The sequence below is a fragment of the Candoia aspera genome, chromosome 2 (assembly GCF_035149785.1).
Source record: "Candoia aspera isolate rCanAsp1 chromosome 2, rCanAsp1.hap2, whole genome shotgun sequence".
Classification (NCBI taxonomy): Eukaryota; Metazoa; Chordata; class Lepidosauria; order Squamata; family Boidae; genus Candoia; species Candoia aspera.
Genome location: NC_086154.1, coordinates 69,454,328 through 69,480,297, shown reverse-complemented (window position 1 = coordinate 69,480,297; position 25,970 = coordinate 69,454,328). Strand labels below are relative to the sequence as shown.

At 39.3% G+C, this 25,970-nt stretch overlaps 2 protein-coding genes across 3 annotated transcripts in view; one reads left to right on the top strand and one right to left on the bottom strand.

Moving 5' to 3' along the window:
• The first annotated feature begins 10,101 nt into the window (after positions 1–10,101).
• Positions 10,102–22,834, top strand: CNOT8 (CCR4-NOT transcription complex subunit 8). 2 transcript variants are annotated; one of them, XM_063292146.1, is made up of 7 exons: positions 10,102–10,311; positions 14,313–14,487; positions 18,430–18,623; positions 19,066–19,227; positions 20,031–20,175; positions 21,353–21,463; positions 21,678–22,834. In XM_063292146.1, the coding sequence occupies exons 2-7, from the start codon at positions 14,371–14,373 to the stop codon at positions 21,825–21,827; spliced, it is 879 nt and encodes a 292-aa protein (XP_063148216.1). In that variant the 5' UTR covers positions 10,102–10,311; positions 14,313–14,370; the 3' UTR covers positions 21,828–22,834. The 2 variants fall into 2 exon arrangements, with proteins under 2 accessions (XP_063148216.1, XP_063148217.1); XM_063292147.1 differs by lacking the exon at positions 10,102–10,311 and adding an exon at positions 10,512–10,751.
• Positions 22,835–23,336: 502 nt separating this feature from the next.
• The window catches only part of GEMIN5 (gem nuclear organelle associated protein 5), a 40,839-nt gene continuing 38,205 nt past the window's right edge, over positions 23,337–25,970 (bottom strand). The window contains exons 27-28 of the mRNA XM_063292145.1: positions 24,435–24,531; positions 23,337–23,835 (exon numbers count right to left, since the gene is read on the bottom strand). Of these exons, the coding sequence (XP_063148215.1) occupies positions 23,668–23,835; positions 24,435–24,531 (265 nt within the window). The 3' untranslated portion in view covers positions 23,337–23,667. The remainder of the gene's footprint in view (positions 23,836–24,434; positions 24,532–25,970) is intronic.

Below are 25,970 nucleotides of genomic sequence, written 5' to 3'. Positions count from 1 at the left end.
GAAACAGAAAACATAATTGGCATGAAATGTAAAGTTTATTATGTCTTCGATTGATCAATAATGTGAAACTAGACTAAACTTTAATATATATATTGATGTCACCACTTTCTCATTGTTTCTAAAATAAATGCACATGATTTTGTAAATATAGAAAGAAAAATGAAAAATAATGAAAAACAATCAGTAAAAACCATTAAGTTCTAAATTCACACAAGTACCCAACTGGTGATTACAACAAAATATTTATAAACATTAAAATTGCTTCTGGTTATTCTCCACCTCTTTTAATCTTAACTGTTAATTGCTCACATGAACTATATTCTTTGTGACTATCTTTTTCTGTGTATACACATTATATAATACCTTCCTGTCTCCCTAATTTTGGCAGCAGTCATTCTTTCTTTGCATTTTTCTCATCCACAGCCTCTTTAATTTCATTGCATTGAGCATCCTTTTCCATACTTCCCATTAACCTTGGGTACCACTGACATAACTCCATATGCTTTGGTGGCTCTCTGTCACATGATTTCACATGGTTCTAAGCCCTTTCCATGCCCAATTTCTATTCCTTTTATTGAGAGATTTACCCTTGACATTAGCAAGAAGCTCTCTCTCCCAAATTCAGAACTTCTCACTACCCTTGCATCCTTAAATAATTTTCTTAGTCATCATCACAAATAATTAAATCAATAATGTTTTTAGATTTATATTCATTCCTTTGCTATGTGTACATATGAACAGAGACATGCTTAAACCTTGCATTCAACAGACCTTTTTCTAATCAGATACTCATCCAACAGTCACATTCATTCTTGTGTCTGCAAATGGCCCAAATGCTTTTTCTGTTCTGACTCTCCTTCCTTCCACTCATCTATTCATACCACTTAGCAGAATATTTTTCTCCCTGATTTCAGAATGTTGGAGTTTCCTCAACACAACTGCCTGGATCAGGGTTTCTCAACCAGGGTTCCATGGCACCCTAGGGTTCCGTGAGAGATCACTAAGGGTTCCCTGGTAGATCACGATTTATTTAAAAAAGTATTTCAAATTTGCGCAACTTCACATTAAAGAGGTTTCATTATTTTTAGTTTAAGAACACTGTTAATGAATATATACAGGCCCACATATAGCACCCTTTATTAATTTTGGTTTTATCTCATCTTAGATTTTATAGTTATTTATGTTTTTAGACTGTAATTTAGGTTTTTATGTTTTTATTATTATTTTTATTGCAAACTGTTGGTATTTGGTTGTTTTGCAAATAGCAAGCCACTAAGTTACTATGGCCTTCAGCAAAGGATTGTTACCTTGTGGTGCTGGAGCTTGAGCACCTCAATGATGCCATGAGCTAAACCGTGAAGGGCCACCCAAGACGGGAAGATCATGACAGAGAGGTCAGACTAAATGCGATCCCTGGGGAAGGTAATGGCAACCCACCTCAGTATTCTTGCCGTGAAAACTAAATGGATCAGTACAACCAGAGATATGTCGGTATACCATTGGAAGATGAGACCCCCAGGTCGGAAGATCATCAAAATGCTACTGGGGAGGAACAGAGGATGAGTTCAACTAGCCCCAGACGTGATGACGCAGCTAGCTCAAAGCCGAAAGGATGGCTAGCGGCCGACGGTGCTGCTAGTGGTGGACGGCAAATCCGATGTTCTAAGGATCAACACACCATTGGAACCTGGAATGTAAGATCTATGAGCCAGGGCAAATTGGATGTGGTTATTGGTGAAATGTCAAGATTAAAGATAGACATTTTGGGTGTCAGTGAACTGAAATGGACTGGAATGGGCCACTTCATATCAAATGACCACCAGATCTACTACTGTGGACAAGAGGACCACAGAAGAAATGGAGTAGCCTTCATAATTAATAGTAAAGTGGCTAAAGCAGTGCTTGGATACAATCCAAAAAATGATAGAATGATCTCAATTTGAATTCAGGGCAAGCCATCTAACATCACAGTGATCCAAATATACTGCCCAACCACAGATGCTGAAGAAGCTGAAGTAGAGCAGTTCTATGAGGAACTGCAACATCTACTGGACAACACGCCTAAAAGAGATGTTATTTTCATCACGGGAGACTGGAATGCTAAAGTGGGCAGTCAAATGACACCTGGAATTACAGGTAAGCATGGCCTGGGAGAACAAAACGAAGCAGGACACAGGCTGATAGAATTTTGCCAAGACAACTCACTCTGCATAACAAACACTCTCTTCCAACAACCTAAGAGATGGCTTTATACATGGACTTCCCCAGATGGACAACACTGAAGTCAGATTGACTACATCCTTTGCAGCCAAAGATGGCAGACATCTATACAGTCGGTAAAAACAAGACCTGGAGCTGACTGTAGTTCAGATCACGAACTTCTTCTTGCACAATTTAGGATCAGACTAAAGAGATTAGGGAAGACCCCCAGATCAGCTAGATTTGAGCTCACTAATATTTCTAAGGAATATGCAGTGGAGGTGTCCTAACAGTCAGAAATCACGCTGAGACGAGGAGTAGGTCTCTAGTGTTTATTACTGCTACATTAAACAGAATCCTAACAAACTGAAGAAGCATGGGAAAAACCCAGACAGATAAACCCCAAGAGTTAAGGTGGGTCTGATCTGTGTCTCCTTGAATGGCTGCTTAATTCCTCAGTACTACGCATGCGTTTTCCCCCCTGGATAGAGCCCCCTCCTGCTCGCCATCAGTACTCATGACAGGAGGTGAAGAATAGATTTAAGGGACTGGACTTAGTAGACAGGGTCCCGGAAGAACTATGGACAGAAGTTCGCAACATTGTTCAGGAGGCGGCAACAAAATACATCCCAAAGAAAGAGAAAACCAAGAAGGCAAAATGGCTGTCTGCTGAGACACTAGAAGTAGCCCAAGAAAGAAGGAAAGCAAAAGGCAACAGTGATAGGGGGAGATATGCCCAATTAAATGCAAAATTCCAGAGGTTAGCCAGAAGAGATAAGGAATTATTTTTAAACAAGCAATGCGTGGAAATGGAAGAAGACAATAGAATAAGAAGGACAAGAGACCTCTTCCAGAAAATTAGAAACATCGGAGGTAAATTCCAGGCAAAATGGGGTATGATCAAAAACAAACAAGATGGCAAGGACCTAACAGAAGAAGAAGAGATCAAGAAAAGGTGGCAAGAATATACAGAAGACCTGTATAGGAAGGATAACAATATTGGGGATAGCTTTGACGGTGTGGTCAGTGAGCTAGAGCCAGACATCCTGAAGAGAGAGGTTGAATGGGCCTTAAGAAGCATTGCTAATAACAAGACAGCAGGAGATGACGGCAACCCAGCTGAACTGTTCAAGATCTTGCAAGATGATGCTCTCGAGGTAATGAATGCTATATACCAGCAAATCTGGAAAACACAGGAATGGCCATCAGACTGGAAAAAAACAACTTATATCCCCATACCAAAAAAAGGAAACACTAAAGAATGTTCAAACTATCGAACAGTGGCACTCATTTCACATGCCAGTAAGGTAATGCTCAAGATCCTGCAAGGTAGACTTCAGCAATTCATGGAGCGAGAATTGCCAGATGTACAAGCTGGGTTTAGAAAAGGCAGAGGAACTCGGGACCAAATTGCCAATATCCACTGGATAATGGAAAAGGCCAGGGAGTTTCAGAAAAACATCTATTTCTGTTTGATTGACTATTCTAAAGCCTCTGACTGTGTGGACCATAACAAATTGTGGCAAGTTCTTAGTGGTATGAGGATACCAAGTCATCTTGTATGCCTCCTGAAGAATCTGTATAACGACCAAGTAGCCACAGTAAGAACAGACCACGGAACAACGGACTGGTTTAAGATTGGGAAAGGAGTACCCTACCTATTCAACTTGTACGCAGAACACATCATGCGACATGCTGGGCTTGAGGAATCCAAGGCTGGAGTTAAAATTGCTGGAAGAAACGTTAACAATCTCAGATATGCAGATGATACCACTTTGATGGCTGAAAGCGAAGAGGAACTGAGGAGCCTTATGATGAAGGTGAAAGTAGAAAGTGCAAAAGCTGGCTTGCAGCTAAACCTCAAAAAAACCAAGATTATGGCAACCAGCTTGATTGATAACTGGCAAATAGAGGGAGAAAATGTTGAAGCAGTGAAAGACTTTGTATTCTAGGTGCGAAGATTACTGCTGATGCTGAGTGCAGTCAGGAAATCAGAAGATGCTTAATCATTGGGAGAAGAGCAATGATAAATCTTGATAAAATAGCTAAGAGCAGAGACATCACACTGACAACAAAGGTCCGCATAGTTAAAGCAATGGTGTTCCCCATAGTAACATATGGCTGCGAGAACTGAACCATAAGGAAGGCTGAGAGAAGGAAGATAGATGCTTTGGAACTGTGGTGTTGGAGGAAAATTCTGAGAGTGCCTTGGACTGCAAGACGATCAAACCAGTCCATCCTCCAGGAAATAAAGCCAGACTGCTCACTTGAGGGAATGATATTAAAGGCAAAACTGAAATACTTTGGCCACATAATGAGAAGACAGGACACCCTGGAGAAGATGCTGATGCTAGGGAAAGTAGAAGTCAAAAGGAAGAGGGGCCAACCAAGGGCGAGGTGGATGGATGATATTCTAGAGGTGATGGACTCGTCCCTGGGGTTGCTAAGGGTGTTGACGACCGACAGGAAGCTCTGGCATGGGCTGGTCCATGATGTCACGAAGAGTCGGAAGCGACTAAACAAATAAACAAACAATTTACTATGGTAACAAATCACTTTGGAGGGTGAACAGGTCAAACTTAAGTATCCTCAGTTTGGGGTATCAAAAGAATGACCAAATAAGCTAAAGCTGCTCGTTGCCTAAGGGGAAGCTTGCCACCAGAAAGTTTTTAGTTTTTCTGTTTAGCTCAGCAGCAGCAGCAGCTCGTTCTCCCAGCTTATTTCTACTCAGAGCACATGTGCATGTATGAGCTTATAAAGCTTTTGTGCCTATCCAGGATATCTGGATATGAAACTGTTTATCTTTTTATGCTTTCTGTAAATACATTTATTTTTATAGAAATGCCTGGTGTGTGTTTTTTATGATCTCTTGGGCCAAATGCTTTCCAGCACTCTAACACAAACTGCCCAGAGTCCCCTGTTGGTGGAGATGGGCGGTGATACAAATTTAAATAAATAAAATAAAATAAACGAATATAATAGTTTTGTAACTTCTGGCCTATATTTGTGCCTGAATGTGCAGGGGTTCCGCGAAGCCTGAAAAATATTTCAAGGGTTCCTCCAGGGTCAAAAGATTGAGAAAGACTGGTCTGGACCCTCCATTATTTGTCAGAATGTAACAGGCAACTATCACTAATCTATGATTCCTATTTTCATACGCACCCATAATAACAATAGAGATTACATCAATTTGTATGACCCTTCTCAAAATAATTAAATTTAATGGAAAAATGCAACATTTTTTCCTGAGGAAACAGGAAACAAAAATCAAATGCAGAGGTATACTGTAGGATGTGGAATAATTTTCTTAGTATTTTTTTTTTTTTTAAGTTCTTGGAATTGCAAGCTGAAAACAAGTCAGCAGTGTGATGTGGGTAGAAAAAAGGCACATAGCATTTTAGATTACATCAACAAAAGTATAGTTTTCAAATTATAGAAAGTAATTATTACCCTTTATTCTGTGCTGGTCAGACTTCACCTTGGGTACTATGTTCAGTTTTTGCACCACATTTTAAGAATGCTTCAGACAACCTGGAAGAGGTTAGAGAACAACAAGAATTGGATTGCATGAGAGTTAGGGAACTAGAAATGGTAGAGTCGAGTTGCTGGGCATGTTTAGACTTGAGAAAAATTGGCTAAGAAGGACTGATAGCACCCTTCAAAAGAACAAAAGAATGAGAACACTTTTAATGTGGAACCATCTGAGAGGCTGAAAGAGCTGGGCCTATTTAGACTTGATACAGTTGGCTAAGTGTGATGGTTGCCCTTATTCCAATAAAGCACAGACTCACTAGCCAGGGCTAAGGATTTCCGGTTTATTGAGAATAGAATGCATACACTGAGAAAGACGGGAATGAGCACATGGCGTGCGAGGTAGCTGGTAAATACCCGTGGTGCGGACCTGATCCTTCCCCACCCCCCATTGTCCCAATGTCCTGATCCGGAGTCTCGATGGGCGATCAGGGTGCGATTCCGGAGTCTCGATGGGCGATCGGGGGATTAGCGCTGATTGCCTCTGTCCTCTTCCTGTGTCCGGAGCAGGTGTGTCCCCCGTGGTAATGCAGAGATGTTGGGGAGATAGGATTTTCAGGTCAGGACAAAGGTATGGTTCCTTTGTCCTTTATTTGTATTTGTCTTTCAGTGTTATGAGATGATCACTGATTCCTTCCTCCTTCCTCCCCTTCCCCGGGAAGGCATGTTCCCCGTTGTGATGTATGTATGCATCGCAACGGGGGACATGACACTAAGGGGGATTGATAGCACCCTTCAAAAAATCAAAAGAACGAGAAGACTTTGAGCATGGAACCATCTGAGAGAACTGGTGGCCTCCCTTTCACTGCATGTGTTCAAGAAGAGGCTATGCAGCCATGTGTGAAAGATGCTTAAATTTCCTGTTCTGAATAGTAAACTAGATTCCATGCCCTAAAGGGCATGGGGAAAAAAAAACAGGTTTTCTTTCTGAAACTGGAATTCTTTAGAGTTCTTGTGTCAGATCAGACCTAAGAGGCCAAAGGACGATTTCAAAACTAGTTTATTTACTATAGCTGCACAGCTGCTCCCTGTCCTCTAAACATACAAGTAGTCCTCAACTTACGATCATTCATTTAGCGACCGTTCAAAGTTACAACTGCGCTTGAAGACCATCTGAAAGTTACAGCTGGTCCAAAATGTAATGTCAGTGTTGGATGCCCCTTTGTTTGTCCCAACAGTCGCACCACTGCTGTGCAAGCTGTACTGGCTCCCAGTCTCTTTCCAGGTGCAATTCAAGGTGTTCTTTATCACCTTTCAAGCCCCAGATGGCATGGGGTCAAGTTTTTTGCAGGATCATCTCTTCTTGAGAGTATTTGCCTGTCGCACCAGGTCAGCTAGTGGCATGGTCCAGGTCCCTTCCCTTGGATATTGCCAACTAGTGGGACCTAGGAAGCATACCTTTTCTGTGGCAGCCTCTACTCTCTGGAGTGCCCTTCTCCCCCAGCAATCTGGCCGGCCTCCACCATTTTAGTCTTCTGACAGGCAATAAAAGGCTGGCTCCTCCCCCAGGCTGGGGTAGAGTGAGATGGGAGCCTGCAGGTGGTTTGTTGGGGGCATCCCAGGAGGATGGCTGAGGCCCTGGGTTTTGCTTTTTGTTTGCATGTTTTTAATTGTGTTTGTGTAGTGAGCTGCCCAGAGTTGTGCTCTAAGATATACAGCCATACAAATAAATAAATAAATAGAAATATGTAAACTTGAGCCAAAATCTGAAACTGAGAGTTGGGTAGAGTAGCAATAATGCTTATAAAAAGAATTTCAAAGATGCAGGAACAAAGCAGAAACCACTGCTGCTTGCACAATAAGTCTGTCCGTGTGTGTGTATGTGAAAGAAAAATTAAACGGAGTTCAAAAATGATTTTTACATCTCTCATAAAAGTAAATGTAGGTCATACAAAAAAAAAATGTAAATACCAATATGGGCAACCAGTGTGTCCACCTCCAAACAAAAGATAACAAACGAAAGTGTTTATTCATAATAAACTTTTGTCAATAATTATTTTAAATTATTTTAAAATGTTAAATTATTTAAAACAAAATTTTAAATGTATTTGCTTTTTTAAGCAATTACTCATAAATACTTATTTTGCAGTTTGAGAGGGAAACATAGCTAGAAAGAAGTATAGTTTTCATCAAATATTGTAAGGTAGAGTCATCTTGAATTATTTTTGACAACCTCACAGTATAGTCCAATGATAATATATTCTACTTGCAGATCAGGAATCAAGTTGAAAGGGTTACTTTAAAATGCTCTGTCATACAGTTGATTATAAGTCTTTATAACAGGTTGAGAACTATGCTGATTGCTTATAAAAGCAGTTTTGTTGTTGTTCAGTTGTTAAGTTGTGCTGCTTACATTTGTTTTCTTGGGAAGGGTACACTTGCTCAGGGAATTTCTCAATTATTTTCAATAAATTTCATTTCCTCCCTGGGAAGGTTTGTTTACATACTCCAAAACATTTTTGCCTTTGAATCCAAAGCACTGCATAGTCCTTATCTACATCAGTTATTTGAAAGTGTACCCACATAATTTATTTATTTATTAATCAAATTTATCACCGCCCATCTCCGAAAAGGGACTCTGGGCGGTTTACAATAAAAGATAAAAATATAAAAATATAAAACCCTATAATACAGATACAATAAATATAATAAAAACCTTGATGGTTAAAAGTTCTTCATGATTTGCAGGCAGAACTGGGTCCTTCTAAGAAACCAACCATCCCCAGAAATGGCTACTCTCCCTCCCGCCCCAGGCATAATTACAAAACCAGGTCTTTAGCTGTTTCCTAAAGTCCAGGAGGGAGGGAGCCAATCTCACTTCCAGGGGAAGGATATTCCAAAGGGCAGGTGCTATTGCAGAGAAGGCCCGCCTCCTGGACCCCGCCAGATAGAATTCTCTTGCAGACGGGGTCCGTCGCATGCCCTCTCTACATGACCAGGTGGGACGGGCTGATGTGACGGGGGGGAGACGGTCCCTTAGGTAGCCTGGACCCGTGCCATGCAGGGCTTTAAAGGTGATAACCAACACCTTGAATTGGACCCGGAAGCATACTGGCAACCAATGCAGCTCGTGGAGCAAAGGAGTGACATGTGTTGATCTTGGGAGACCCAAGATTGCCCGCGCAGCTGCATTAAAAGGTAAATTGGAGTACTGCAGAGTGACATCTGTGTGTGGGGGAGATAGAGAGGATGGCAGGTTGCTCTCTGCAAAACAGTGCTTTGTAACAGAACATCCCCCATTACAGCTACTTTATGAGCAGCAAGCCACACCATCTGGATGCCATGACCACAGTATGTCCTCAAAATTGCTAATCGCCACCCAAAAAGTTTGGGGACTCTAAGTAGAATTTTATTCTATGAACCTGAAACAAATTCCACTGGGATTCAAAAGTTCTTGCTTCATGGTAAGGATGACAATTTTTGTGTGTGCTGTCAAGTCGGTTTTTGACTCCTGGCAACTGCCTGGACAAATCCCTGCAGTTTTCATGGTAAGGTTTTTTGGAAGTGATTTTCCCTTGCCTACTTCCTAGGGCTGAGAGGGAGTGACTGGCCCAGGGTCACCCAGCAGCCTGTGTGCCTAAGGTGAGACCAGAACTCACTGTCTCCTGCATTCTAGCCAGATGCCTTAACAATTATCCCAACTGGCTCTCAGGGTTGACATAATTCTATGCAGTTACTTCAGAACAGCCTAGGTAGGATTTACTTCCAAGTGAGTTTTACTTCTATTTTAAAATAGACTTCAAAATAAACTTACTAGGGTTTACAATTAACGAAACATATGGAATGACAGCTAGACACAGAATCCAGTTGCACGTGTATTTAATACGGACACACAGCCCAATCCTTTCTCCCAGGGATAAGCCCCCACGGAATTCAGTGGAGCTTGTATATTCCCAACCTTGGGTGAAAACAGCTTTAACTGCTGCCTAGTTTACCAGAAGAGGAAACAGCTCACTTCATAGCTTTCCTGGGTGCGAAGAAGATGGCCTTCACTGCTGCGGCGTACTACCTCAAGCAGGGCCGCAACTAGGGTGGGGCAGGCGGGGCATGTGCCCCGGGCGCCGCACTAGGGGGGGGCGCCAAAATGGGCGTGGAATCCATGTTCGCCACGAGTGACAAAGACCCTAGTTGCGGCCCTGACCTTAAGACTACCAGGTACATGCTACGCATACCCCGAGGACTACTAAGTGCAAATCTAGCGTTGCGTAGCCCTATATGAGACTCACGCAACATCCAAACGTGGCTATAATCGGCGCGTTTCACTGGTTGAATAAACACATGACAGAGCAGCGCGCGCAGTAGAACCGTCACTGGGTGGCCACGCTGGCTGTGCGCATGAGCAACACCGTAGCCCTTTTGTCTTTCCGGGATCTTCCGGGGGGCCGGAAGTTTTCTGCCCGAGGAGGGTCAGTGGGCTCTCTGCAGGGCGCATGCGTGCAGGGAAGGGGGAAAAGGGGAAAAAAATCCCTCAAACCACTGAGTGATGTAAAAGGGCCAGGCTAGAGCGGCTTCCAGCTGAGACCACGAAGGCGGCGGGAAGGGGGTAATAACGGTCCGGCGCTCGATTCTCCTGCGCTCCCGGTGAGGCGGCGCGCGCGGGGCTTCCTTTTCGAGCGCAGGCCGGGAGAGGAGGTTCAAGGCAGGGCGGGAGGGCCTGAGAGCCTGGGGCGGAGCAGATGTTTTGTTTGCAGACCGGATGTCCTGGGTCTTAGGGAAGGCGTTTTGGTTTGCTCGCTCTCGTAGTCGACTTCCCAAAGTTGGGGAGGGGGGGAGGTTGGGGGGAGCAAGTCCAGACAGCCCCGGGAACTGGTCACCGCGGTGATTTGGCTGCCTCCTGCCTACTAAGCCCTCACCTTCAGCAAGCCAGGGCAGAAATTCAAAACCCATGTCCTCTGAATGGAAGGAAAGCATTAAAATGGAAGGTTGTGTTTTTAAAAGAGGAAAAAGAAATGCTTCTTGTTTGAGGAGAAATAAACAGTGCCTTACAGGGCCATGTTGCAGCGGACATAACACTTGCTGAGGTGATGGGGATTGTCGTAGTAACGATAATCCTACAGTGTAGTCTCTGGTTAAATTTCCCATTCTCTCCCTCCGTAGATGATTCCTGCAAAAAGATGCGCGCGCGGGTTTGTGTAAGAACAGAGAAAGGCTGAAAGTGGACATTAAGGGCAGGAACTGGGGTGATCTTTGGAGAGGCGGAGTTTCCTGGGCCCAGTGATGTTGGGATAGAAGAAGCAAGCTTTGCTATTGAGGTTGTGGCCGATTGCCAAGGGAAGGTAGATTCAGAAAAGGACCTAAAAAGTCTGAGGTTGTGTTGGGATTTGAGGCCATCGCTCAGAAACAGATTAATCGCATGGGAGGGAAAAAACAAGCCGTTGTCCCTATTTCGTTCAGTTGGGTGGTGCATTCCTTTTTCTTCTTGCATTAAAATAATACACTTTATAGATACATGTATTTCCAGACGTCTAAGAGAGGGGAAGGGGTTCCTTAAGGGTGTCTGCTGAAAACACAAGTGTGTGTGTGTTACATGTATGTGTGTGTAACAGGATAAACACTAAGTTTGCTTCAAAATTTGAGAAAAAGGTAATATTTATGTATTTATTCATTTACTCAGTTTACATCCCATTTTTCTGCCTGAAGAGCAAGTGTGGTGGTTGACAAAATTAAAAATTAAGGTCAGGTAACAACTGGTGAAAGAGATGTATCTTTACTAATTTTCTAAATGCTGAGAGGCTGGGTCGAATGCACCTCTAGAGAAGGTGTACTCTAATGCCTGGGAGCAACATAGGAGAAGGCCCTTTCCTATCAGATACTGTACATGACATTCTCACAGTGGGGACATCTTCAAAATGAGTGTTCTTTCAGATATTCAGGCCTGAAGCCATTTAGAATTTTAAAGGTTAATGCCAACATCTTAGTTTCTACCAGTTAAATACTTATCATCTACTGCAGACGTTTCAGTGCAGACATCATGTGGTCTGTATACCGTGCATTAATTAGCAGCCTAGCTATTGCATCTTTCCAGTTGCAACTTCTAGACACGTTTCAAAGGTAACCGCGTATAGACCACATTATAGTAAAAGGTAAAAAACAGAAGTAATCAAGGTGTATATTAAAGTCACCCAGTTAGCTGCTGTGGGTGGACTAGAAGCTGGGCCTCCCTATTCTTTGTCCAGTAGTTCAGTCATTACACCACATTGGCTCTCAACTCAGGCATGCATTGAACTGTGCTCTGCCAAGAATTCATCCTGGTTACTCTTAAAATCCAACCATATCAATGAAGAGAATGTGTGCCTCCAAATCATTACCTTTACTTAATTAACACTTGTAATTTTAGTTTTTGCCACCTTGAAAATTTTTTTGTAATCAGTAAATTTCATCTAATTGTTGAACTCTTAACAAGCCATCTGTATAAATAAATTAAATAACATCCTAAAATATATCCTTAATAAATCTCACTTATCTCCGACCATTTTCTCCCAACTTCATTGGTTGTGTTGTGCATCACAGCTATAGAATTCTCTCCTATGCTGTTCACGTAACTTACTACACTGCCAATTATCAAGCTCTCTCAAATTAAAATCAGACATACACATAGACAAACCCAATTAAAACCAATTAAAAGCTTGTACAAAAATGATTTTACAGTTTTAAGCAAACAAAAAGATCTGTGTGTGTCTATTTATTGTGTTGTGGTTGTGACTACACTACTGGAGTGGGCAGCTAGCAGCTAAACACCTCTTTGGAGAATATTTCAACTTGTAAGTCTGAGGAGTCAGGCCACTGCAAACAAATTATGGCCAAAAATTAACCTCTTCAAAGCATTGATTTATACTCAGAACAATTACCCCATGTCCTCAGAAGAATTGGCCTCCCTAAATGAATTTATTGATAAATTACAGAAAGGGCTATTAAATATTTTTTTTCTATGCTTCACTAGCATTCTTTGGCAAGAAGAAAAATGGCAATGACGGTGGTCCACAATTTCAGATTTTTGAACTCTGTTAGGGATATCTTCTTATTTCTGAATTTCTGGTATGTCTGCATACCCTGATTTTTACCAAGTTGGATCTCAGGGGAGCTTATCACCTGACTCACCCAAAGGAGAAACATAAATAAATTGCTTTTGACATGCGCTATGGAACATTTTGAGTCCACAGTGATGGCTTATCGTTTGGAGAATGCTTCTTCGATCTTTATTAGATTTTATAGATGAGATTTTTCATAACAGTTTGGACTCTAATTTCGTTGTCTATTTGGATAACATTTTTTTTCCAAAGATTCAGTTTTCCACACAATGTGTCCAGACTGTATCTGAACAGCTTTGCCAACACAATGTGTATGTTAAGCTTGAGAAATGTGTTTTAGATCTGTCTGTTTTAGGGTATTGCATTCTCAGGGCCTCCAGATGGAACCTGTCAAAGAAAGTCCACTTGTGCTGGTAAAGCTTTGGGTAATTTTTAACTTTTATCAGCACTTAGTACCTGATTTTGCAGCTTGCAGACGTATGTTAACCCATCTTACTGAGAAGGTAGCCCTTTTCAAGTGTGATTCAGACTGGCCTTTCTATTATTAGAACAGGCATTTGCCTCCCAGCTCCTTTTTGCCATCCAGACCCCACTTGCCCCTTTTGTTGTTCAAATGGGTGCTTCTGATTTTGTTTTGGGAGTGATTCTTTTCCAGGCAGCTGAGGAATTTTGGACAATAACTTTTGCCTTGCTCCATTTATTCTGGACAGCTGCTAGCTGCTGAAAGGAACAATGATGTTTTTAAACAGGGACCCTTGGTGATGAAAAATGTTTTTTCTGATGCTGCCTTTTGAAGGGTGTCTCAGACTCAAACATATTGCTGTCCAACATTGTCAGGAGGGCCCTCCCATTACTTTGGGAAATGAAGTGTGGCTCTCTACCAGGTTTCTACCATTCACACATCCTCCAAAAAAATTGGGCACCAAACTTTTTGGGCCGTTTCCTGGATCCCCTCGTATCAACCCAATTACTGTTATTGAGGTTTGTTTACCTGAAAAGCTAAGTTTGTTAACAAGAGATTTACTGCTCTGGTTGCCTAACCTTTTTGCTGCATAACATATGATTGCTTACTGTTTTGCTCCTCACTTTGATACTGGTAGAAACTGCTGTTATTTTGCCATCTGCGCTGGTTGCAAGTCTGTTTTCACACCTAATTCAAAGTGATAGTTGTTACCTTGAGGAATTTAAATGTCTTGGGGACAGTTTTCCAATGTACTCTTCTTATACCTACCTAGATTCTAAGACCTTATACTTACCTCTCAAAATGAAAGGAAGGTTATAGTAAAGCAGTTATAGTTGTGGAACCCTCAACTGTGAAATACTTCCCCTCAAATATTTTCCTCATATCTCTGTTTTGTCTTTTTGGTATATATAGAGGTGTTTATTATGTGTTGCTTTCATCATTGTTCATTACTCTTTTACATGTACATGCTTAGAGCACTCTAATAATTGAGTTGTTTAGGATTTATTTGTTCATCCTAAGTGCGGCTAAGTGTGATATTCTTGTCAGTAATGAATATTATATTGGCTTTGTTCTTTATCTACAATTGTTAGATACTTTGAGATCTTGGAACACTCATTTTCCATTGTGATTGTGTACAAATCCTTCAAGATGCCAGCAGCACTTGCTGAAAATAGCCAAGTGATCTGTGAAGTATGGGCAAACAACCTAGAAGAAGAGATGAGGAAAATTCGGGAAATTGTTCTCAGCTACAGCTACATTGCAATGGTAAACCTATACTTTATGTACAGCATTTACTCTGACTTACATTTTTGTTTAGACAAGTCAGTTATTCTAGTTTAAATCAGTGTGTTCAGTCTGGAATCCACTTGATATTTTAAAGAAACCTCTTTCAGCATTTTTAGTTCTATTAAGTATTTCATTTAAGTGGCTTATGGAGTTCAAATCTGCAAATTTAGCATTAGTTCCTAATATTATTTCTATGGAGTCCCTACTTAATTTAAAAGTAGATATTTATATAAACATTGATATATTTGACATTTCTGTAGTAATATTCTAGACTTCAGCATTGTATAAACTTACTTGTAAAATCTTGGCCCATTTGGCTGGATGTTTTTAGAGAATGCTGGCTTACATAGATCTGCCATTCTCAGAAAAATCTATTTAGTTATCAGAATGGGTTCTGAGGCATCCATCCATTCATGAATTCACTCTGGATTAATTATTCTTCTGTTTGTTTTTATTCCATGTTATTAGCACAGAATCCTTTCTGAAACACACTAGATATATACAAAATCATTATAAGGACAAAACATCTCAACCCTAAAACACCCTGTTCCAAATTCACCAGAAATATTTCAACATATGAATGAGCTATTCCTGGTTTTGATTTCAGTGACTTAGCAGGATTAGGGTCCGTACATTTTGAAATTCATCTTCAAGACTTGGAACTGGCTTAGAATCCTGAGATTCTCAAGAGACTGAATTGTGTGATAAAACTCCATGCTCTGGTCTCTAGCTGTGAAAAATAGCCCTTGTTGTCTTCTAAACTACCAAAAGAAGAATCAGGTGGTCTTTGATGCCCATGGTTTCATTACCTCTAATTTCATGCATAAGTGGTTGCTAAAGAAAAACCAGATCTCAGTATCCACAGTAAAGGTATTCATGTATTGGCAGTTTTTGGTTTGCTTTTTGGAACTTTGCACTTGCCCAAGATGGCAGATGGCCTTTTGCACATGTGTCAAGTACTTTTCTTAATGTCTTGTTAACTGTGGTTTCATTATCTATGGTTGCTAGCCTGGAGTGGAACCCCCATGAAGAATGAGGGTAACTTATATTGTGCTACAGTTATAAAGGTGACCTTTAAATAATTTAAAACTCTATGTATTTTGCAAATGAGTTAAACTCTATTAGATTGTATGCAACCCCATAAAGCACAAATCATCCTTTAGAATAGTGTGATAGGGCAGATCTTCACTGGTATCACTTATGGTATGTGCAGTAGGAGTATGCAGCTTCAGATTCAAGGCAAGAAGGTGTTCCAGAGTTTGTTAGGGTGCAGATAATGCTTGTCTTTAAAGCAATTTCATGACTTCAGTAAATTGAATACAGTGAAAATGGGTTACTGAAGAAGTGTCTGTGGTAAATCAACGAAGGGATACATACATATCCATCACATTCCTTTTGGGATAAGCACTGTGATACGAAGTGCAGAAAAAGTGTAAGAAGCAGTAATAATATGGTAAAGATTTAAATGCATGAGATTAAAAAATACTGCTGTTTAATTTAAATATGGTTTATGTATCACCATTTGCTTTAAATTTCCCATACCTTTCTATACTCCTAACACTTCCTGCAAATCATTTGGGGTTGTAGCCAACAGTATAGCATTATTGTCATACAAAAATATAGATGCTCCCAACCAGTGTTCCTCTAGCCTCACCACAAGCATATATGTATCCTGTAAATACATTAAATAATCACAGAAACATTGCGTATCCTTGTCTGTCTTTCTGCTCAATGCTGAATCAGTTTGCTAAATATTTAATTTACTTTTATACATGCTTTACTTCCATCAAATATCACTCTTCTTGCATTCACCAACCTTCAACTCCATATTCATGTAAAACTTTCCATAATTCAAACCTACTTAATTTCTCATATAAGGTAAAGGTAAAGGTTTCCCTTGGCGTAAAGTCCAGTCGTGTCCGACTCTAGGGGGCGGTGCTCATCTCCGTTTCTAAGCCATTAGAGCCAGCGTAGACCCGTCCGTGGGTGGCCGGCATGTGGCCGGCATGACGACACGGAACGCCGTTACCTTCCTGCCGAAGCGGTACCTATCGATCTACTCACATTTGCATGTTTTCGAACTGCTAGGTGAGCAGGAGCTGGGACTAGCAACAGGAGCTCACCCCGTTGCGCGGATTCGAACCGCCGACCTTCCGATCGGCAAGCTCAGCAGCGCAGCAGTTTAACCCGCAGCGCCACCGCGTCCCTGTAATTTCTCATATAGTTTCTTCTAAATTAATGAATGTTCAGTATAAATTCTTACTTACGTTTACACAGTATATTTACAGTTTACTCACTAAAGAGAAAAAATCTGGTCTGCAGACTCCTTGCTCAGCCTGAAAGCACATTGCACCTCCCAGATTGTGCTCATTGAAAGGGTTTATATAATCTCAAATCTGAATTCTGCCAGACACAATCCCAAGATTACTTAACAAATCCCTTTATATTTTAGGGAATTCCCCAATCAGATACAATCTACCCACACATTAAATAAGTTGTATAGCTGGACTGTAAGAGGACCACATATTTTAGCTTTTTTTCTAATTACACCATCTACATCTGCAGCCTTACTGTTTTTTAACATTCTCACAGCATTTGTAGCTTGCTTTTCTTTCTTCTTTTAATGGGATACTAACATTTATAACATTTGTTCTAATTTTACTCTTCAACATATTACTATTATTCCCCTACAGACCTTGAAAATACTACTTTTAGCATTCCCTCATTTGAATTTGATCCCTAATCTCTCTTATTTCTAATCCTATTTAATCTTTTTCACCTATCCCCAAACTATTTTTTATTTCCAGAAAAATTAGTCTGCATTTTCTCCACCCTGTCTAATCTTAAAAATTCCTTGCTCTTTGACTACAGTGCAGTTGACTTTTTATCTGGTTTCTTCAATGTCCTTCCTCTTTCTCTTAGTTTTACAAACATGTAACATGTTTTTCTTTTATTTAATCCATCAATTTGTGCCCTACCATTCTTATATGCTGTTACAATCTTCCATCTGTCATGATCAGCACCAGATGGGCCTGTAGATGCTGTTTTCAGTCACCCTTCATAGCTTTGGGCAATCAAGGCTTTCATACAATACTTCTATTAAAATAGTAGCCTAGCCAAAATTATTCCTGTACCGCAGGCAGCTTTCTCTGCTAATGGTGAGGACATTACTGATCAATTTTGGCACATATTGACCAGCATACCACATATAACACCAAAGCCCAGTTTTACCCTAAGCATACTCAAGCCATTATGTTCAAGCTAGTGCCATTGGAGACTACCTTGCAAGCCAATATAATTTTGCTTCCATCCCATCAATTAGAAGTTGCATGCAGCATACTGACACACAATCAGAAAAAATACAGTGATAGCTGAATATGGATTCAGTACAAAAGTAAGAGAAATACTGCAATGGTTTGGTTCTACAGTGTGAACAAGGATTGTATCGCAAAATAAATATAAGAACATAAAAAATAGTGAATTAATTTAGAGGAAGGGAAAAACCAAGGAAGTTAAAGTTGGATGGAGCTAGTGAGATCCTGAAAAAGAGAAGTGAAAAGTTTAGAGAATAAAAGACAGTGTCTGAAGCAGTATGTGGGCATGATGGAAGCAAGTACAGGTTGCAAGGATAGAAAGGTATGGAGAGATATGCTGTGTGGTTTTGTTGTCCGAATTTGAAATAATTTTTTAAATAAATCGTGATCTCCCAGGGGACTAGTGACCTCCCGTGGAACCCTGGTTGAGAAACCCTGTGTTAGTATGTAACAGAGAAGAATACATTATAGCTGTGAATGGAAACTCTGCTCTTCGGATTGTTTCCATGCAAGTTAAATAAATAAATAAGTGTGTGTGCGTGTGTGTATATATAACCTGGATTTTATTGTTGCTTTGGGTTTCATTTTTTCTTACCTTCCTTTATAGGACACAGAGTTTCCTGGAGTTGTTGTTCGACCAATTGGTGAATTTCGCAGTTCTATAGATTATCAATATCAACTGCTCCGATGTAATGTTGACCTTCTTAAAATTATCCAGCTTGGCCTGACCTTCACAAATGAAAAAGGAGAATATCCTGCAGGAATCAACACCTGGCAGTTTAATTTCAAGTTCAATCTTACGTAAGTCTGAAGAGCTGGCAGAATATTTTCTCTAGTTTGCTGCAAAGAGTTGTGGCCAAAGAGAAACAAGAGATTTTTGCCAATTTCCCATTCCCTTGTAAAAGAATATTATTTGAAAATCTGCCCAGCAAAAGGTGTTAATGTCTTTAAAAAATGTATTACTTTGTAATAGAATAATTTTGAAAATAGCCTGTTGATTTCAAATACATCAGGCCATTATCAGATAAGGGAAATAGGATGTGTTCCCACACTTTAATGAAATGAAAAGATAATACAAACTATTGAGTTTTTTTGTGTGTGGGACAGATGATAAAATTGTTCCACAAACTTATTAAACCATGTCATGGTAAAAAATGAATTGGAAGTAATAGAGAAATGATATCCAGTGAGTGTTTAGGAAAAATCAAAAGCAGTTTTAACATTTATTTGTCTTTCTCATTAGGGAAGATATGTATTCTCAGGATTCAATAGACCTCCTTGCAAGCTCAGGATTACAATTTCAAAAACATGAGGAGGAAGGGATTGATACCTTACATTTTGCAGAACTACTTATGACCTCTGGTGTGGTGCTCAGTGACAATGTCAAATGGCTCTCATTTCATAGGTTAGTCTAATTTTTCTATATGTCAGTAAGCTTTATTTGCCTTTTTATTTGATCGAACATGAAACAGGGAGATATAGATTGTGTGTTGGAATTGCTTGTAGAAGTGAATGACTGGGTGAGTGGCCTTAGTGTACAGTTGTTGTAGAAAAGAGTTTGAGAATGATCCTCAGTGGCAGAGAAATTTGAATTCTAAATATTTTATGGCTTATAGATCACCAATGCTTTGCATCCAGGTTTTTGGAAATTTTTAGCTTCAGATCGTCTCATTGTGAATGGTGATTTTGTGACAGTACTCATTACATTTTTTCAACATTTTAAACCTGCCCATAGTGGTTAAATTCTAGACTTAACCTCACCTATCCCCAAATCTAGTGACTGTTATATCAGATAATGATGAAGGCAATTAATACTTTACTGGTTCAACATATTTTACTTTTCACAGGCATCAGCTTTCAGCTGTTTACTTGTTGCTGGAATTAAACACATGACTCAGATTATATGACCACTTGAGTTCCAGCTTTTTTCCCCTTCTGTTTTATTACAGCCTCCTCCTGATTTGTTCTTACTAAATCCCTGTAATTATTGAGGTGCATTGAAGAAGTACTTTTTGTTCACAGCCATTTATTTGTATATTTCATTTAGTTCTACTTGTTCAGGAGCTATCTCCACTTTTTTTTCCACTGCCAATAGTTATAAGCTGAACTGGAAAAGATTGAATTAAAATAGATCTTAATAGTGAATTCTGCTGTATCTGGTCATATTGTTGTTAACTAACATGTGCCATTGCACTATTACTTCATCAGTGGCTATGACTTTGGTTATATGGTGAAACTGCTGACAGATTCTAGGCTTCCAGAAGAAGAACACGAGTTCTTTCATATCCTGAATCTTTTCTTTCCATCTATATATGATGTTAAATATTTAATGAAGAGCTGCAAAAACCTGAAGGTACATTGTTTTATCATTGTAATTGCAAAACATGAAACATAAAAGAAGTTGCTTTAAAGCTGAACTAAAACAAGGAATGTTTAGATTTATGATAATTTAATAGGCAGTATAAATAACAGGTTATATATTTATATAGGTATACAAGGGTTTTAATTCAGTAGTTGATTTTAATTTTACTGTAGTTAAACATTCTCTGAAAATCAAATGCCATTTCGGAAAGTGGGAGCCAATTTTTGCATCATGGTACCATATGATTGCTTGGCAAGAATATATGCTGTTTATTCCCAGTTTTCCCATTTTTAGCAGCTCCTGAGCAGAAAGAAGTCTTTTCCTTCTTCAGCTCTGGCTGTTTGTGCTATTGGAGTATATAATTGCACAGGCAATCTGTGACCAAGAATATTGAATTCAGGTGGGAAAAATTTAAATCCCAAGCAGTTTTTTTTCCTCACTGGCACAGGGTTCAAGTACCCAGAAATCAAGACTGCCGAAGAATCCATTACATTTGGTTTAGAATTATGGTTACTATGTCAAAAAGGGGTTGCTTGCAAAAATCCAGGTGACCACTAGAAAGCAAAGATTTAATTGTGTATCTCTTTGCTGCCTTCTAGTGGTGATCTGGATTTTTACAGCCCCACTGGGGCATATGAAAAAAAAAGTCCAGGGGAAATATGAGTCAACTTATATTTAAAAAGTAGGTGGTATAAATAATATTTGTACTATATTATGAGGAAATAATGCTCTTTAAAGAAATTCTTATCAGCTTGCTAGGTCACATGAGAGTTCTGAAGTGATCAGTAAAGAACCTACTTGGGTATGCAACTTAATATATTCAGGTTCTGTGCAGCTATGATGTAATCAGAATGGTCAAAGTTTTTGAAACCTGTTTTGTATTAGTTGCATTTTTTTTAATGGTAACTCGATAGTTTATTCAAACTGTGTAGTAATTCCATACTTTCAGTGATATTGCTTATTCAGTAGTTTGTAATCACTGAATTATTGCTGGAGATTAATTATGTACTTAAGTTTGAAGCTTAGCCTTGGCAGTTTCAAAATTCTTTTAAAATGCTGGTCTCTACTACTTATTTCTGTTGCCCTCAACCAGCAGTCAGAATTGGTGAGATGGAACACTGGCAGGTTGGGTAGACTCTGGCGTTTCAGACTTCTTTCTTTGTTGCAGGGAGGTCTTCAGGAAGTGGCTGACCAGCTGGATCTGCAGCGAATTGGCCGGCAGCACCAAGCGGGGTCAGATTCCTTACTTACAGGGATGGCATTCTTCAGAATGAAAGAGGTATGCTCATTTCGCTTCCTCCCAAATGTTTGCCTTGTGCTCTGAGGCTATTCTTGGTAACCTCTTCAACACTTTTTGAGACTCAGTACTATTTTCAATTCCTTTGGGTTATGCAAGTGTCAGCTACTGTTGAAATGATTGGTTTAAATCTAAATATATGCCCCGGAATGCCTTAGGTGAAATGTTCAACCACTTGTATGCTTTTCTCTCCTAGCTGTTCTTTGAGGATACGATTGATGATGCAAAGTATTGTGGGAGATTATATGGCCTTGGCACAGGAGTGGCTCAGAAACAGACTGAAGATGTAGAAACAGCCCAAGAGAAAATGAGTATTTTGGCTATTATCAACAATATGCCACAGTGACAGATTGGTGCTTTATGATATGACATGGGTCCACAGAGGTAAACTTCCTTCTTAAAACTGTTTCACATCTTTCCAAGAAATGGTGAAAGAACTAGTGTTTTTTTGAAGAGGGAAAAGCATCTTTACTTTGAATCTTGGTAGATTTTAATTAAGTGATTTCATAATGGCTGGAGCATTTTGTCTTCTGTGTAAAAATCAGATACAAGCTACATACAATGTATATAACTCCTTTTTATTTTAAACTTTACTGAATTTGCAAGGAGTCGTTATTTCAGAATTTTCAGCAGAGCTGAAGTTCTTTCATGCACTTGCAGATTTAGTTTTGACAGCTTATTTTAAAACTTCTTTTGCTCTCTGTGAGGGTGACGTGTTTCTAAGCCCTCTGCTAGTTTTTATCTTTTGTGTAAGTCAGTCCGTGAAAGCGATCCATTCAGCCCTGGTGGTGGAGACAGTGCATGAACATAATTTAAATCTATGCCAGAAGCCACCATAATGGTGGTTCTGGATGGTATTATGACTAGTTCCTCCTTCCTTTAGCTTGCTGGGCCATGATATCGTATTGGCAACTTTCATCTTAACAACTTTAGAATAGAAAAAACTGTCAGCATGCTTGAGACTGCGATAATAATTGGGACCAAACATAGTAGTTCCGTGCTGAGTAAAATACTTTAACCCTTCTGTGAATAGGATGCTCAGTAATTGGGTAAAGTCACAAATATCTAGTAATAATGGGCTACTAAAACTTTTAGATTACCATTTTATACTACTTTGAGGAGGAACCCCCGATTGTTCAATGGTTATAGACTAAAAGTTCATTTAATAGTTCGGCAAGTGTCATAATCCTGAAAACAAAAATCCTGTTGAGGGAGGGAAAATCTTGACAGTGTGAGATTTTAACAAGCTTAAACTCCCCATTATGTAAAGCATTACAAACTGCTGTTAAATACACCTGTATATATAATTGGTTCTTAATTTTGTAAAATAAAGAATTTTCTTAAAGCATGAGACTTAAAGAGTTCTATTAATTTTTTAAAAAAGAATGTTCAGTATTTGTTCTTGTGTCAAAGGGCTGTCAGCAAAAGGAACTTAAGTCACTAGATAGCAAGCCTTTCAGCTACAATGCCTAAGTTTTATAGAGGTTAATTCTAATCCTCCTGCTTACACAAGTTTTCGTTAAGGTTCCCGGGTCTAGACTCGTGTCACTTTTCATGTTGATAAAAAATGTTTTTTAATCCAGTCTTGAAAAGTGAGGTTTTCATCAGAATTCGAATTGTAACCATTACTTGCTAGTTCTACTACAGTAAAAACATTTTCATCTCTGCATGAGTTTTCCTGCCCTTCTAGTGATATAAAAGACACCTTTGTATAAGGCTGCAAGCATAACAAGCAATATATATCAAGTGATGCGCTACGCTTCTAATATTTCCTCAGATCTACTATATTTTTCTTAAATGCGAGTCTTTTATCTACAAATATTGGAAGAACTTTAGACCAGGAAGAGTATTTCAATGGCTTTAGAATGTATATTATTTTATTGATTAGGTATTCATAGATCACCTATCTAGGAAAGATGACCAGATAGTTCATATAGTATGTATGTTTATTAGAGAGGTACTACGCTATGCAGAGTTTCCTTGTGAAGTAGAAAAATATTTGGCAGTGCTTGAAAAAAGTAGGGAGGAAAAAAAATAATGTTTTTTTTCCACATTATTCTATTATACTCAATAACTGTCCAGTATGACTGTATAACAGTAGTCTTCCAATCATTCATTCTAGAATGAAACATACTTCATAACAGTCCTTAACACCCAGGGGAAAAAGATAAGGTGTAGTAAGAATTTCATGTAAAGAACTTCTTGGAAGCTTCTTTATACATGTGATTTCCTCCATATTTCTTAAGTAGATTTAATGACTGCTCCTGTAATTCTGGAATCAGATCCACTTGGCACTGGGCACCCATGTGAAGCACAATAAGGCAGCACTCCAATACATCAGGGAAAGGGGAAACCTATAAGTAAGTAAGTAAGTAAGTAAGTAAGTAAGTAAGTAAGTAAATAAAACTAGAACCTCCAAGAAGGTATCTTATCCTGCAGTTCATTGAGTCTAACCTTCATTATGCTTAAATAGCAATGTATTAACATTATATATAACTCTCATACACATTGCAAAGTGAGTAAAAATATGAAATTAAAAGTACCCTTATGCCATTCAAATAGTATCAGTTTTAACAATTTAAAAATAGTTTGAATTATTACCAAGTTAGAGTTAGATAAACACATCCTCCCCATCAGCTACTTAAAATTTGAAAGTTATCACACCTGTCTATTCTAACAGTGTTCAATCATGCTAGTCTTCATTTCAGTTTTCCAAGTTGGAGATAACACAGAACACTGTTGATGTTTTTTGTCTGAATGTGAAAAAGAACCAGAAAGACTATTCTGCAAGAAACTGTTTATTAGTCAGTCTTCAAGAGACTCAGACCTCTTCTGAATTCTTCAGGTCATGTGACTTGCAGGCTTTTCCTAGTCAGATTGTCACTGTCAATAAGCAACATTCACTGCAAGCAGGAAAGGCACTGCTGAAAAACAATCTGCTTTTAAATCTTACCTTCATGGTTTCTGGAAATTCTGCTAGTTTCTGATTTGCTTCTGTAAGTTGCTTTGTCAGATCTGGCAGAGAAACTGGTTCCTTCATTTGTTCTTTACTGTAAAGAGATCTAATTTAAGAGATCACATTTCCAAAAATATATTGAGTTTACACTATGTATTTCAGCAGTGGAACCCAAAGAAACTGAACAGCGCTGTGACAGAGAGAAGTTATTTTCAAAATTCTTTATAACAATTAGTACAGAAGTATTCCAAATGGTAAGGTTATGTTTGAAATAGTGCACTTATACTGCTTGCAGTCTCTAAAGCTTTTTGGTAAATATTAAGAGTTTCAAGGGCTTTTCTCTTGGAGTTAGAATAGTACATATTTAAAGCTGAAGCTCCCCTTGAAAATATCTATCACTATATGAGTCCAGGCCCACAACAGTTCAGGTATCAACTGTTAACACATATTCCCTATATCTATCTCAATTAAGTTTGGAAGCACTATACAAGTAGCCTTCACCTACCAACCATTCATTCAGCGACTGTTCGAACTTACGATGGCTCTGACAGTAGACACTTAAGAATGGTCCTTGAAGTTGCAGCAGTTGCAGCGTCCCTGCAGTCACGATCATGATTTGGGTGCTTGGCAACTGGTGCGCATTTACAATGGCTGCAATGTCCCATGGTCATGCGACTGCCGTTTGCGACCTTCACTGCAGGCTTCTGAGGCAAAGTCAATGGGGAAGCAAGCAGGAATTCGCGAGTTGCAGTCACATGATGTGCTTAATGACGGTGCTGCTTAGCGATGGAGTTGCTGGTCTCTCTTGTGGTTGGTAAATAAGGACTACCTGTACTGTATTTTTCATAAACCTATGACATATATGATGAGCTGGAATCCACAAAGGGCCTCAGTGACCTTGTGGGCTTCCAGATGATGGAGTTCATTTCATTCCATTATTATGTGACTATTTTCTGATTTTTTCTTAGCATTTACTTAATGAGGGTGACAGATACCTCTAGTGAAAGAACAGCTAGCAAAACAAGTTGATCCACTGATTAAAAGTAGGTAGCCTGCTACTTCTTAGGTGTTCCCAAGAGGGCTGCTAGAGAGCCAAATAGATTTTTAAAAAATAATTTAGTGCAAAATAATCTAACAATAATTACTTAAGCTCTTAAAATTATGTCTAAATATGCACTGTCCAAATAGTATCAATGCTTTCCTATGCCAATGTAAAACCATTAAGTCTCACAAAAGAACAATTGCATCCTATCTAATATAAGCATTTCCTTTTCTTCTACTGAAAGCAAACTGTTTTAGGTTGCCCCGTAATTATCAGGCATGACCCAATTTTGTCTGCTATTTTGTGTCCTGGAGGGTAGGCCCAGGCCAAGACAAGGTGAAGTAGAAAGGAACAATGCCAGAAAGAAGCAGAAAAGGCAACATGTCCAGCGCAGATTCATATATTCCCATTATTTAAAAACTGTGGTGGCTGTTGGTTATAAATTGACTGAAAGAAAGAAATAAAAATAAGAACTTGCATAGAAATATTTT